Below are 13,835 nucleotides of genomic sequence, written 5' to 3'. Positions count from 1 at the left end.
ACAGTGCTGCAGGCCAAATGACTGACAATGACTTTCCAAAACGTCCTACCTTTTATGAAATGAAACAACAAAATAAAAGCAAGTGGAGATGTATCTCAATGGTTACTTTGGCCTTTTCTAGATTGAAAAGAACTACTTTCCCACTCATGAAGTTTTGTTTATTTTATTTTCAAAGTTATCAGTTTGGTGAGAATGTGTATACCTTACATAATTTTTTTTTATTGTTTGGCTTTTTGGTTTCTTTCAGTAAAATGCTGGTAGGTACTGATACCAGGACCTCTAGTAGGATCTTTCCAACAAGTCTGATTGCGGGATAATAGCAATTACAACAGAAAAGCAAAATGCAAGCAAATACAATCAACAGGCTCTAGTCAGGAGTGAGGCTGGCTTGAGGTTCTGAACATGCCACTCTTCGGTGCTCACTTACACTTCAGACACAGAAATCAACTCAGTCTTGATGTATCCAGTGCGTTTAGGGTCATCAAGTTCCATTGGTTCTGGTGCTGGAAGCAAGCACATTGAATACCCCTTTATTAGTATAAACTTTACAAGAATTAAAAGAGTCACATGTTGAGGGGGTCAAAACTTTTTACTTGATAGCTTAACATACTGAAATTCTGAGGGGTTGTGGCCTCTCTGAGTCACCTGACCTTCTGGTGGGAACGCAAAAGCAACTAGAAAAAAGTCTGGAGTCTAGCCAGGACCTTTTTCTTCCCAAGGCTTGAAATCCCACAAGGAGGCAGAGCCCACATATGCAGAGCGGTGTCTGGTTTAGCTGATCACAGGCATTCAGCTGTCAAAGCAGGCTGAGGGCATCTGCAAAGTGATGACCCCAAGGCTGAGTCTTCTGATTCTGGAAAGCAGCTAGCCTTGCTGGATGTTCCAAAGCTGGACAGGCTGAACTTGAACTTTCCCAAATGCAGGCCAGGGACAACTGAGAAGCCAACTTGCCTCCTGAGACCAGGCCTCCTGCTCGGGATCATCATAACACCAGCAGGATCTAACAAGTAGACAGCACACCTGGATGGACCACAGCACTTCTCTGGGACCTTCACTCACTCCATTTTAGTCAAGCATGCTGGAAAAAATCAGTCAGCCACAGATCCTACCCTTTGTCTCTGTTATGTGCAAAAGGTATTATACAAGACTAGAAATGGACTTTTCTAACACACCTAAGATAAGAAATTACACATTCATTTCTTACTGGCTACATTAGAACAAACAAGGCAATTCATTCCAACTATGCTGAGTTTATACCACCTTTTAAAAAATAGTTTATTTTATTTTATTTATTTATTTATTTATTTATTTATTTGAAAGAGGAAAAGAAAGAGACTGAATGGGCGCACCAGGGCCTCCAGCCACTGTGAACAAACTCAATACATGCACCCCCTTGTGCTGACGTGGGTCCTGGGGAATCGAACCTGGGTCCTTTGCCTTTGCAGACAAACACCTTAACCGCTAAGCTGTCCCTCCAGCCCTATACTACCTTTTTTGAAGGCCTTCTTTATCAATATAGGAGAGTAGAGGGTTGGTAACACTATAAGTTTCCAAACCTTGTCTGAGAACAGGAACACCCCGCCAGGGAGGACTTTGCCATTCTTTCTCAGTGGGGCAGGGACACTTACCTTCCTTTGGCCTGGAATAATACTTTCCAAAGGCGTGGTCTTTATCAATATTGGGATATAGGTATTTCAGGGGATTCTCAGGAATATTCTCAGCAGCCATAACTTTGTAATTGCGAATAATATCAGGGAACGTAACAGCAGAAAGTTCTTTCTTCGTATAGGGTTCCACTGCATGGAAGTCAGGTTCTAAAACAACAAAAACTTGGGAACATCAACAGAATATCCCAAGAGTACAAGATAACAATAAAACACTGCAGACAGAGAGCCTACTGGAAACTGCCTACCATCTAGCAACTACATAGCAGACATCTCTGCTTCTAAATTAATTATAATCCTGTCTCTGAGTGAGGAAAAACAAAGGCAATTTTTATTATTGATAAGAATGTTTTTGTCAGATTTGCTCAGATTTATAAATCTAGCTTAAAGAGTTTTGTTCAACATCCTTAAAAGCCTGCATCTTTAACAAAACACATGCCTATGGGCAGATTAATAATTACCAACTGAGTCACCTTAGCTTAAGCTACAAAATATGTTTCCTTTTCTTTTCTTTTCATACTGAAAAACATTTTTTATTCAAACAAATGAGTATCCACAGAAAACAACTTGTGGAACAAAAACAGACACTATATGCTACTTTCTCCCTCTGATTGGTCGTATAATAAGCCTGGTTCAATTCACTCTGGTTTTTATGCCTAGTCCTAACCCGGAGCCAAAATCCCACATCTGCATATGCATCTTCCAGTGACCTAAGGCACTCCTCAGAATTCTGACTATGCTGCATCCTGCTTACACTCCCTGCTTGCCAAGCATTTTCTTCCTCTTTGGTTTGTTAGCTCCATTTCTCAACTGGTCCAGAAAATGAACTATCAGGGCAAAGAGACACGAGGCAGGCTCCAGAATCTCCCGCCTACACCAGGCTCTGAGTCCAGCCCCACTACCCTGTCATCAGAAGAAAAAAACATAGAACAAGAAAGTGTCCCACTTCTGAATCTATATGATGAAACTATAAAAACCATGGGGCACATGAGCTTTCCCTCGAGGCCTCTGAGTGACATACAAGCAAGTGTGAAGTGGAATGAGCTTGCTTGTCTGCCCTGTGTGCTCATCTGGGCCACCAGTTGCATCGCCAGAATCAGGCTTCATAGCACCAGGGTTCTTGAGAGCTTCAGTCGTTTGGTCAGAGAGAAATTCCACACACGATGGAGCTGAATATGTGGCTGTTCTGCTGGGAGGTAGATGGAGGCTATGGCTCATTCCAACAGCCCCCACTCACAGTGTGTGGAGAAAATCTAGGGGAAGTCTTCCCATGGAGCCTGTCCTCATCTGGGCATTTTATTCTGACATGAGTGAGTGTGGACCCACTCTGTGGGAAACATGACCCTTCCAAGAACTGGATACAGATTACACTGACTCACATCCTTGATCTGCAGATAACAAATATGAGAGAAAGGAAAGAACTTGACCTTGTGCTTTAAAAACCATCATTTCCACAATATGCACCAGGTAGTGAATCACCAATATTCACCATGGCTTAATAAATTGCATCTGGGGGGCTCAGTTGGATAAGATCCCCAAAGCTCTTTTCTTGCATGGAATCGTTGGCAGTAATGGAAGCATGCGTGCGTGTTCACCACTCACCCCCTCCACTTTGGGAGCGTTCCACCCACGTGAATGTGATGGCCCCTTCCCGGGAGCTCTCGCTGAACCGAAGCAGGAATGTCCCAGGCTGCTGGTCCTTGAGCAGAGCACGTTCTCGCTCTTTGCTGATGAAGCCCATGATACACCTGGACATTGAGGAGCTCAATGAAGATACTCTGTATTTCAATCACAATTCCCATTTCTAGGGTAACTTACACACTCAGAAAATGGCTGCAATATGATGTGAACATATGGCAAAATATACAGACTTTTAAAATGTATTCAATTCACTGGGTGTGGTGGTGTACACCTTTAATTCCAGCCCTCGGGAGGTAGAGGTAGGATGGCTGTGAGTTCGGGGCCACCCTGATACTACATAGTGAATTCCAGGTCAGCCTGGGCTAGAATGAGACCCTACCATGTATGTTCAATTGATACTTAAGGAAGCATGTCAATTATACATTCAAGTGAGAAAGAAAAGGAATGTGAACATGGTATCATTAGTATTCCACAGACACTCAGCAATGTGAGATGCATCAATGAACTCTGTCATTTGATGATTATAAACACACGAAGACATGGGTATCTATGCATCTCTCATACTGGGGAGGAAGACTCAGACATAGTCCATATTCCAGCACTCTTATTATTCAGATGCCAGCTGATCCCAGCAGCATAAATGAAAAGAAACAATTTGCCAATTTGAAAAGTTTTTTTTTTTTTTTTTTTTTTTACCAAGGCAATAAAATAAGTAGATGCTTGGAATTTTCATTGAATGAGGCTCTCAGAGTTTTTGTTTTAACTTAGACTTTCAATATACACAAGGACTAAGAACGTTTAATCATATGAGGTTCCCCCAATAAAGCCTTGAAAACATGTAGGCATGCATCTCTGCAAGGGACATGGACCCCATCAGTAGTGAAACCCATCTTAGAGTCTATCTTACAGCAAGAAAGCACATGCTAAAAGTGTTTCAAAAATGCATCTATCAGTTGTCCTTACCCATCATTCCAGAGACAGAGCAAGTGCTTTTTAATAAGTTCCAGGATAGTGTCAATCCAAGGCCAGAAGGGAAAATTCTTATCATTAATATTCTCCTGAAAGTATACAAATACGTAATTAATAACAGATTCAAAGCAGTGACTTACACTTCCCACCAAGGACTTGAACTTGCAGAGAGGCTCCAGCTGAAGCAAGGAGCAGCAAGGGACGCTTCCCCTCGCTGGCATTCAGACCTGCAGCTCTGCCCTTCCCTGTGCATGGCTGGCTCCTCTCCACACAGGCCCAGCGGCAGGGGTGACTCAGGGAAACAAAACCTGCCCTTGCCCTCGTTCTGGTAAAGCCCAGGAGTGTCTGGGGACCCCAGCAGGATCTCAAATCTCAGCAGTAGTCAGGCCATGTACATATTTCACATGGCTGTGGCCAAAACACTGCTGATCAAGAGACTAGTAGGAAGGTACTGAAGACTCCATTCGGATATGAAAGAATGTTATCACTCAGGCAGGTGCTTCCTGTCAGACTTCTGCACTGACGGAAAGTAAACAACTTGCCCTAAGGGCCCCGAGGGCTGATAAACATGCCAAAATCAGCAAACAGTCAATTACCACAGCTAGAAATACCATAGCCTTCCCAGACAGGAAAGAACTGAGGGGATGTAAAACCCAGGCAGTACCCACCTTACAGAACCTTGTCCATGGAATAAGACCATCAGGGCCAACATTAGGACCTAAGCAAACAAAAATTATCTTTTTGGAAAATAGAACTTGATTATAAATCCATGGTTAGACTAAAGGAAGACTCTCAGGTATATTGATTCTAAATTAGTTGAGAAATTATTATATATGCTGTAAAAGGACACAAAGTAGTCTAAAATGTGTATGATGGTTTTAAGTTATTCCTTTATGATAGGGTCCACTTATATAGCTGGTCCTGGACTCAAACTCACAATGATCCTTCTGCTCCACCTCAGAGTACTAGGATTACACCAGGCTGTCTGTTGGTGTGACGTTAATGGCACATGGGAATGTGCAGATTACTGGTTATGGAAGATCTAAGTAAAGCCAAGCATCACGAAGCTCACTATCTATCTGCTCCTTCTCGTGGCCTCTTTGTCAGGATAGAGCACTCAAACCCTTTTCTGCATTAGCTTCTTTCCAAAGTGACTTCGACTTTGGAATTAAGCCAGTCTCTCTCTGCAAGGCTGTTCTTCCTCATCCAGTATCATTTCCTACTGTTCCCCCTAACTGCCTCAGTGGAATCTCCTCTCCCACAGGTCAGACTATTCAAGGTGAGGAAGCAGTTGGACATAATGGTTAGAATCTTATTTGAAGCACAAAGTAAGACCAAGATAGCCCCTAGATGATCATTTAACTGACACTTGGCTATATAAGCTTACTTTAGACATGAATGACCTATCTACCTCCGCCACTCACAAAGAGGAAAGAATCTCTGATACAAGTCATAATCTTGATGAAAGGAGAGGCAGATAGCATTAGCTACACAATTCAAGCAGCACATGATATAAGCTGTGTCAAGTACACTATCTCTTTGATAAAAAAGCCATGGCAGGAAGAATACAGTATGGAAATGGAACAAGATGATCTTATACTTTTTATTAACTTGCACAGCTAACAGAGGCCATCTGGTTAGGAGGGGCACACCAGTGTGTGCAGCAGATACAGTCCTGACACCCCAAAAGCAAATGTAGGCCCGCCATCCTAGAGTTTTGCAAATCATGGTTCAGATACTGCTAGTCACTGAAAGCTCTGGTGGTGACTAATGAGTCTTTAGTTAGTGTGAAGACTATTAAACCCACATGAGCACTGACAGGGAATTGTCCCCCAGGGCCTACACTGGTCAGACAACAGTGCTGGCCACAAGAGCCTTCTCTCTTGTGGATGTGTCTCCTGTGACCTGGGCCCAGCTGACACAGAAGTCTTAGGTTTTTAAGTATAAAACCTTACTCTTACCATGTAAGGGACTTTCTTGTTATCTCACTGAGGATTATAAAACCTTGCCATTCCCATCAACAATTTATTTTAGACACAAGTAATATTTTAATAGTCCAAAAACTTTCCTTTAGCATGGCTTCTCAGGAATGTTAGTATCAGACAATAAGAATAACATTTATTCTCTTTTACCAGGTCTAATTTTTTTTCAAAGGGAAGGTATGAATTTCACTTAGCTAAAGTAAACTGCAGCTTAAAAAGCCAACAGATTTTAACACTTTCTACTTTGGCAAAGTAGAGAATAAAGAGGTATGAAAGATAAAAGTTGATATTTGAATGATTTTCAATTTTTACACACTCAAAAAGTTAGTATGGCTTGGTGGCGCACGCCTTTAATCCCAGCACTTGGGAGGCAGAGGTAGGAGGATCGCCGAGAGTTCAAGGCCACCCTGAGACTACATAGTGAATTCCAGGTCAGCCTGGGCTAGAGTGAGACCCTACCTCAAAACACCAAAAAAAAAAAAAAAAAAAAAAGTTAGTATGTGCTTACCAAGCAGTTTCTCTCCCAACATGTTCAGCTGGTCTGCGTTGAGACCTCTCTTGGTGACAGATGAAAATTGCCAGCTCAGCACCTCTGAAAGCTGAGACCATTTTGCGCATGGTGGGTTCAGGAAGAAGGACAGATTCTAGAAATAAATCACCCAAAAGCCAAGGGTTACAGAAGAGACATAAGTCACAAGAAAGGCACCACAGCATGGGCCAGTCCAAAGTTTGGTTCCTGTTTATGACACACAGATGTTTTCACATCAGGATCAAAATTTTCAGTATTACATTCATACCTGAGAATCTCACTAAAGTTTACTTGTAATTCCATTAATCAATCAATCCTCATGGCAGTTCTGCAGTCATTCGGAGACATGCCCACTCAGAGTGGCACACATTTATGTTCTCAAGTAGATGGAACAAAACAACCTTCTGGCTTTTTGTTTCAGCTCACCTACTGCAAACAAGTGTCCGTTGTACACGTGTGCATGCCATTGTTTTCAAGCTTTTGTCACTTCATTGTTTAAAGCGGTGCTCCAGTGTAGTGCTGAGTGCAGTGTGAGGTTGCTAAGCACAAGACAGCTAGGGAGGGCATTGTGGAGAACACGGTGACACAAGCTTCATTCAGGCCTGAGTTACAGTGCGTTTTCTTTTTTTAAAAAATGTAAATATTGTATTTGTTTATTTGCAAGGAGAGAAAGAGACAGAGAGAGAGAGAGAATAGGCACACCAGGGCTTCATGCTACTGCAAATCAACTCCTGATGCATGTGCCACTTTGTGCATCTGGCTTTATGTGGGTACTGGGTAATCGGACCCCGGTTATTCAGCTTTGCGGGCAACTGCCTTAACCGCTGAGCCATCTCTCCAGCCCTACAGTGCTTTTCTATAATTTCAGTGGTAGCAAATACAAGAGATGAGATGAGATGCCTTTAAACAGAAACATATGTAATCTGTATAGGTAGGTAGACAAAAATGTGGTGATGAGAGGCTCAAATGAACCTAACCCTGTAATTTCCCTAGAAATAGTGATTATGTATTTGCTTAAGAAGTGTTCCTAATGACATTAAAAATCCTGAGTGTCTTAAATAATGAGAATCAAGGTGACAAACCAACAGTGTATCCATTCTAAGAATGCTATATGTAAATTTAACAGATGCATACATGATTTAAAAAAATCATAATAAAAGACCTCCTCTACAGTAAAAATGCAAAAAATCAACTGCCTAAGTTCATATGCATGGAAGGAAAATCACTGTTCTCATTTCTAGCATGGACGCTTTATTTCTAATTACCCCAAGCCCTTAGAAATGCCATGAGTTTGTCACTTCTTCCTCACCAGCTGGTCATCAGGAACATCTATAAGTGGGGTTAACCCCTATTAGGAAATCAAATGTATTTTCCATACCCTGGGTTCCTCCACCAGCATGTTGTACCACAGGATGGAGGCCCAACCACTGGGAAGCTGGCTGACGTTGGAGATCACCACGATGGGCAGAGAGGTCGTCTGAAAGTTGACAAACACCTTGAAATCATTTCAATCACAGATCTATCACCATCAGAAAACTGTACATTCTTAGAAATGAATGAGGCAATATTTGTAATTTTGCATATTTTATACTTCAAAATTAAAAATGTAAGGTTGTATTCTTTTGCTCTCAGCGTTTTGGTTTTTTTTTTTTTTTTTCGTTTTTTTGAGGTAGGGTCTCACTGTAGCTCAGGCTAACCTGGAATTCACTATGTAGTCTCAGGGTGGCCTTGAACTCATGGCGATCCTCCTACTTCTGCCTCACAAGTGCTGGGTTTAAAGGCATGCACCACCACAACCAGCTAGCATTTTTTTCTTTCCAGATACATCTTTGAGTAAAGAAAAAAGCCCTAATGCCCAATGTAAAAGAAGTGTGACAGATGCTGTCTTATCTCTGACATTAATTACAGAATGTGGAGGATAATTCAATTCTCTAGCTTGCTGGATCATTAAATTAATGTGAAGACAGCATTACCTAGAACAGATCATTATTTTAGCAATTAGGTAAATATTCCTAAAATAAAAATTGAAAAACAGAAGTCCACATAATAACCAGAAATGAAATAAGTTGCCTTCCACCTTATGAAAAGAAAAAGTCTTACCTCAAGGTCAATTACTAAGCCTGGCTGGCATAACTGGGTTTCAAAACTAAGTGAGTGCAGCTCTTCAGTAACAATGAGAGGACCCTTAGAAGAGAAAGAAAGAAAAAGAATACAGTAATTCCCTCACTGATCCTGCAGTTCTAAAACCCACACAGTCTGCAGAGATCCTGAAGTTAGGCCTAAGTCAGAAGACTCCAGAAGTCCATCATCCAGCCCAGACTCAGTTATTTGAAGCTTCTCAGTATTCTCTCAACAATGTCTGAAATTATGGCAAGGTTTATCCATTCAGAGAAAGGTACATCCCTGGGGAAATGGCAACTTTGAATGTGCTTATTTGTGCCTATGGCCTCCTGGCCTCTGTAATCTGTCTGTCCACAAGGGCAGGGCAGTAAGTATCTATTTAGGCATGAACTTCTGCTAGAAAAGCTGACCCACCTAAGTCTGGCAGGTCATAAAGTACTTTAGTTTGGGTCAAAACATGACTGTCCAAGTTCTTTCACATATATTACCTCCACAAATGTCACCACATCTTAGAACTACAGAGGTACGGCTGCTAGACAGCTAAGGTGCAAAACATGATCAGCCATGCACAGACCAGCATTTGACTCGTTGCTCCAGTGACCCCCACTGGTCATGGAGTGCAAGGACAACAAACATTCCAATCGAAAAACAACTAGGCACTGTGTCCTTTGTCTTTCCATTTTTTCATGTACCACAAATATAACTCCTCAGGGCTCAGGCAGTAAAAAGAAAACTGTGGAACGGCAATGCTACTGCAGATGCAATGGCAAAGCACTCAGTCTTCAGATCAACCATTTCTAGCTCTCCTTCCAGCTGGTAAAACTCCTCTCTATGCATTCTTAGTGAAACTGCAAATTCGCTGGGCCACAGTTTCCTCACCCAGAAAATGGGAACAGCATGAAAGCCACCACATCCTCTCCATACAGCTGTCTATGTAGGTTCACCACGGTTGACAGTTTTGCAAAATCATTTGTCAATCAAAAACTCACAAAAGTAAAGTATTTTTTACCATTACTAAATGCTTCCTTGGTAAATCTGAGCCCCCATAATGTGTCCCAGTCCACGAGAGGCACTGGCCTTCCCTCATGGAACACACTGGCCTCGTAATCCATAGACTCCTACCTCATTCGTTCTGTTGCCAGCATTTTTCTGTTCTTTCAGTTGCTATAAAATAAGAAACTATTTTAGTAAATGGCAAGTTATTCATCAGAGTTGATTTCTTCATGTACAAATCAGACCATCGAGTCAAGACTAAAAAGAGAGAAGGATGTGATAATGTCTTCAGGATATAGAACAAGAGGAAAAGTTCCTCCCCTAGCGGCTTACTGCAGTTTGGATCCAAAGGGTAGAGGATCTCATGGAATGGGGTCCTGTCCTTTCTCCACACAATGATGTCCCCAAGGAGCTCACTAGTTCTTGTGTGCCCCAAGCTGAAGGGACCTTCTCCTCTGTCCCTTAGCACAATCTCCCAGACTAAGCCCAGCATTCCAGGATCCCCTCACATGGACTTCAATCCTTTCTGTTTTAAGAGTAGCTCGGCTCACCCTCCAATTCCCTAGCTGGGCTAAAGCTATGGTATGTGTATTTGCTCAGCTATGGGGTCTGCAGATTCACAAGATGGTAGCCAATGAAAAATGTGCCTTTGCTGGGTATGGTGGCACATGTCTTTAATCCCATCACTTTGGAGTCAGAGGTAGGAGGATTGCCGTGAGTTTGAGGCCACCCTGAGATTACGTATTGAATTCAAGGTTAGCTTGGGTTAGAGTGAGACCCTACCTCAAACGACAACAACAAGGTCACAAAATACAGGCTACAGACAGCAGTGAAAGGGAAAACTGGTCTCCCTACCAGGTGTCGAAACTCAGCTGCCAGACTTCCATTGGTGGACTCCTCCATATTCATCACTTTTGTGTTTGTGCCCAAAATGTTGAACTTTCGAAATCTATACAAATGCAGGACAGAATACTTAAAAGGCTTCAAGCAACTAAACAAACAAGATAGTAAAATATGTACAAAGTGTTTAACGTACCCCCTTACTGTAATTCTCTCATTCACATCTCTGAAAAAGAAATACCATATGAGTAACTGAAATCAGCTTTAATAGAAACATAAAAGTATGTTTACAAATAAGAGAAAGTAAATCTATAGACTGCAGGTGGCATTTTAGTTATTGCCCAACTCATTGTCCCCTTACAATGTATTCAATAAATGTTTTCTTCCTTAAAAAAGAAAAAGAAAAAGTAATCTATAAGCCAGGAATGGTGGTATATGCCTATAATTCCAGCACTCAGGAAGCAAAAGCGGGTAGATTATGAGCTCAAGGCCTTCCTTCCCTACAGAGTTCCAGGCCAGTCTGTGCTACACAGTGAGACTTAAAATCAAATAAAAATGAATATATCTACATTTGTGGTCCTACTGCCCTCTCATTCACTCAATCCCTTCCTACTCAAATAATACTCGTATCAACTATGCCAAGTACCGCTGAATGATCTCAGGCAGCCAATTCTCTTTGTACAGCATGCTAACAGTACTGACCCTCCAGGACACGGTGAGGAGTTCAGAGCTGATGGGAATAAGGAGCCTCAGCAGGCTACTGCTGAGTAAGCACTCACTTTGTGTGAGGTAGTGTTATTGGGACTACAGATGTGGCAGACAGCACAGCTCTGCTACGCAAAATCCAGAGGACCTTCTAAAGCCACTGTTTCATCCTTATTTTATTCTCTATTATCTTTAATGCTACATGAAAATACAGGATAGTCAATTATTTGTGAAAACAGGGAAGTTTAAAGTTTGATGTTAAAATGTTTGTCTCTTGGTTGACTGATTTACTGGCTGATGGCAGTGTTGGTGTGGAACCCAGGGCCTCTCGCACTCGGTATGTGCTCCACCACTGAGCTACACGCTGATCCCCGTTCCTCAAGGTCTGGAGTCCAAACTTGAAAGGCTTTTTGTAAGCCTCCACTTCAGTGATGACTCTGCCATGCTGTGGTTCTGACAGAGGCTTGCCCAAAGTGGCAAGCTGAGGTGGAACCTAAACAGAGATGGCTAGGCCACTAGGACACCGCCCCCAGATGACAGTACTTGCACTGTAGGTTTTATGGAGTTGGACTGGCGACAACAGGAGGGGGCTGTCATAGAGTGAGTTTGGCTTTCTCTGGTTGCTCTTTTTGTGAATCTACTGATCCTGCCAGATGATGTTACTCATTGCGGCCCTTGCCAGTTCTTGCCTGTAGACCTTGAACTTCTCAGCCTCTACAAAGATGAGCTAAAACCAACTCATTTCTTTATAAAGTACCTACCTAGAAGTATTTTGTTATGTCAACACAAAATGAAATAAGATGGTCTTGTTCTGACCAAATAATGTGTGTCAATGGCATATATATAGACTATAAAACATTATCTCAAGTTATTTCTAGCTCAACTAGAAGGTTAATTTTTGGGGGCAGGGTTTCGAGGTAAATTTCACTGTAGCCCAGGCTGACCTGGAATTCACTATGTAGTCTCAGGGTGGCCTTGAACCCATGGCAATCCTCCTATCTCTGCCTCCCGAGTGCTGGGATTAAAGGTGTGCACCACCACACCCGGCAAAGGTCAATGTGTTGTGAACAAAAATTTCTAAAAAAACAGACCTATTGCTCTGCTCAAAAAGAAGTAATTTTTTAAAAATGCTGTGATATAAAGCTGCAATGTGAAAGGTAAACAGAAAACCCAGAGTCAGAACCGACCAGAGACAAAGACTGAGAGGGCGAAGCGCCTTCTCACCCCTTTTATCTCAGCTGGTCTAAATGTGCTTTTAACAGAAGGGGTGGGAAGAATTACCAGCCTAGAGGGAGGTGTGAATTATCATACACTGTTTTGAAACTTGCAAAATAAGCATGCAATATAAGCCTACAAAAACATTTAATATATCTGAAGGGGGGGTACCCCGGCAGTGGAAGCCCACCTTGTTCATTATAACGTAAGTAATGTGGCTAGGTCAGTGCTAGTCCACATGTAGGGGCTAAGGACAAAACAGGACATGGCTATCAATACGATTTGGACCCCAATGAGAAATCCTGCCCATTCCTGGGTTCCCATTGCTCAGAGTAGAGTGGCATCCAAAATGTTGCTACCCTCACTCCAGAAACAACCTTACAACTTGTCACAGTCAGGTAGCCCGGCTCTTTAGCTTTGTGTTTGAGTAAAGGTCTCTGGTCTGGGGCTATGCTAAGCGGGAGTACAGTGCAAAGCCCCCTGGTTTGAGACTTGATGAGCACAATTTCATCTGCTCATTCCCTTGTTCATTTCAGTCTTAAACAATGCACAAATAAGTTGCTACCAGCACTGGGCCAAAGTGCTCATACCCAGAAAACGAGCCATCACTGTATGCTGGTGGAGTATTTTGTAATGGCCCTGGTGGGTCTACCTCTGCTCGCTGGAGGCAATGGCAGTCTAGGGCCCAATCATTCGAGAGTTAAAAGTTGTTTTCGGGGCTGGAGAGATGGCTTAGCAGTTAAGTGCTTGCCTGTGAAGCCTAAGGACGCCAGTTCGAGGCTCGATTCCCCAGGACCCACATTAGCCAGATGCACAAGCGGTCACAAGCATCTGGAGCTCATTTGCAGTGTCTGGAAACCCTGGTGTGCCCATTCTCTTTCTCTTACTCTCTCTGTCTCTTCCTCACTCTCGCTCTCAAATAAATAAATAAAGATAAAACAAAAACAATTAAAAAAAAAAGTTGTTTTCAACATCTGGTGAATCTGCTCACTTAATGGAGGGAGTTCACATCTGGTTAGCAAAACCAACATTTCAATTAATATCTTAGAGAATATTAAAAATAACTTACTTATCAAATGAAACTTTGACTTTCAAATTGTAATTCAGCTCTTGTAATTTCACCAACAGTCTGGAAAGAAACATAAAAGTCATTAAAGTTATTGACTGAAGTTTATT

The 13,835-nt window shown here is 42.2% G+C and overlaps 1 protein-coding gene across 1 annotated transcript in view; it reads right to left on the bottom strand.

Moving 5' to 3' along the window:
- Stat1 (signal transducer and activator of transcription 1) overlaps positions 1 to 13,835 on the bottom strand; it is a 49,711-nt gene that overhangs the window by 9,128 nt on the left and 26,748 nt on the right. Inside the window, exons 12-23 of the mRNA XM_004660247.2 lie at positions 13,729 to 13,788; positions 10,936 to 10,965; positions 10,755 to 10,848; positions 10,029 to 10,070; positions 8,886 to 8,969; positions 8,164 to 8,262; positions 6,765 to 6,900; positions 4,943 to 4,992; positions 4,269 to 4,363; positions 3,267 to 3,412; positions 1,629 to 1,814; positions 428 to 503 (exon numbers count right to left, since the gene is read on the bottom strand). Coding sequence (XP_004660304.1) covers positions 428 to 503; positions 1,629 to 1,814; positions 3,267 to 3,412; positions 4,269 to 4,363; positions 4,943 to 4,992; positions 6,765 to 6,900; positions 8,164 to 8,262; positions 8,886 to 8,969; positions 10,029 to 10,070; positions 10,755 to 10,848; positions 10,936 to 10,965; positions 13,729 to 13,788 — 1,098 coding nt within the window. The remainder of the gene's footprint in view (positions 1 to 427; positions 504 to 1,628; positions 1,815 to 3,266; positions 3,413 to 4,268; positions 4,364 to 4,942; positions 4,993 to 6,764; positions 6,901 to 8,163; positions 8,263 to 8,885; positions 8,970 to 10,028; positions 10,071 to 10,754; positions 10,849 to 10,935; positions 10,966 to 13,728; positions 13,789 to 13,835) is intronic.

The sequence above is a fragment of the Jaculus jaculus genome, chromosome 4 (genome assembly GCF_020740685.1).
Source record: "Jaculus jaculus isolate mJacJac1 chromosome 4, mJacJac1.mat.Y.cur, whole genome shotgun sequence".
NCBI classification, from domain to species: domain Eukaryota; kingdom Metazoa; phylum Chordata; class Mammalia; order Rodentia; family Dipodidae; genus Jaculus; species Jaculus jaculus.
Note: the sequence above shows the minus strand (reverse complement) of the source record. Positions and strands in the feature narration are given on the sequence as shown.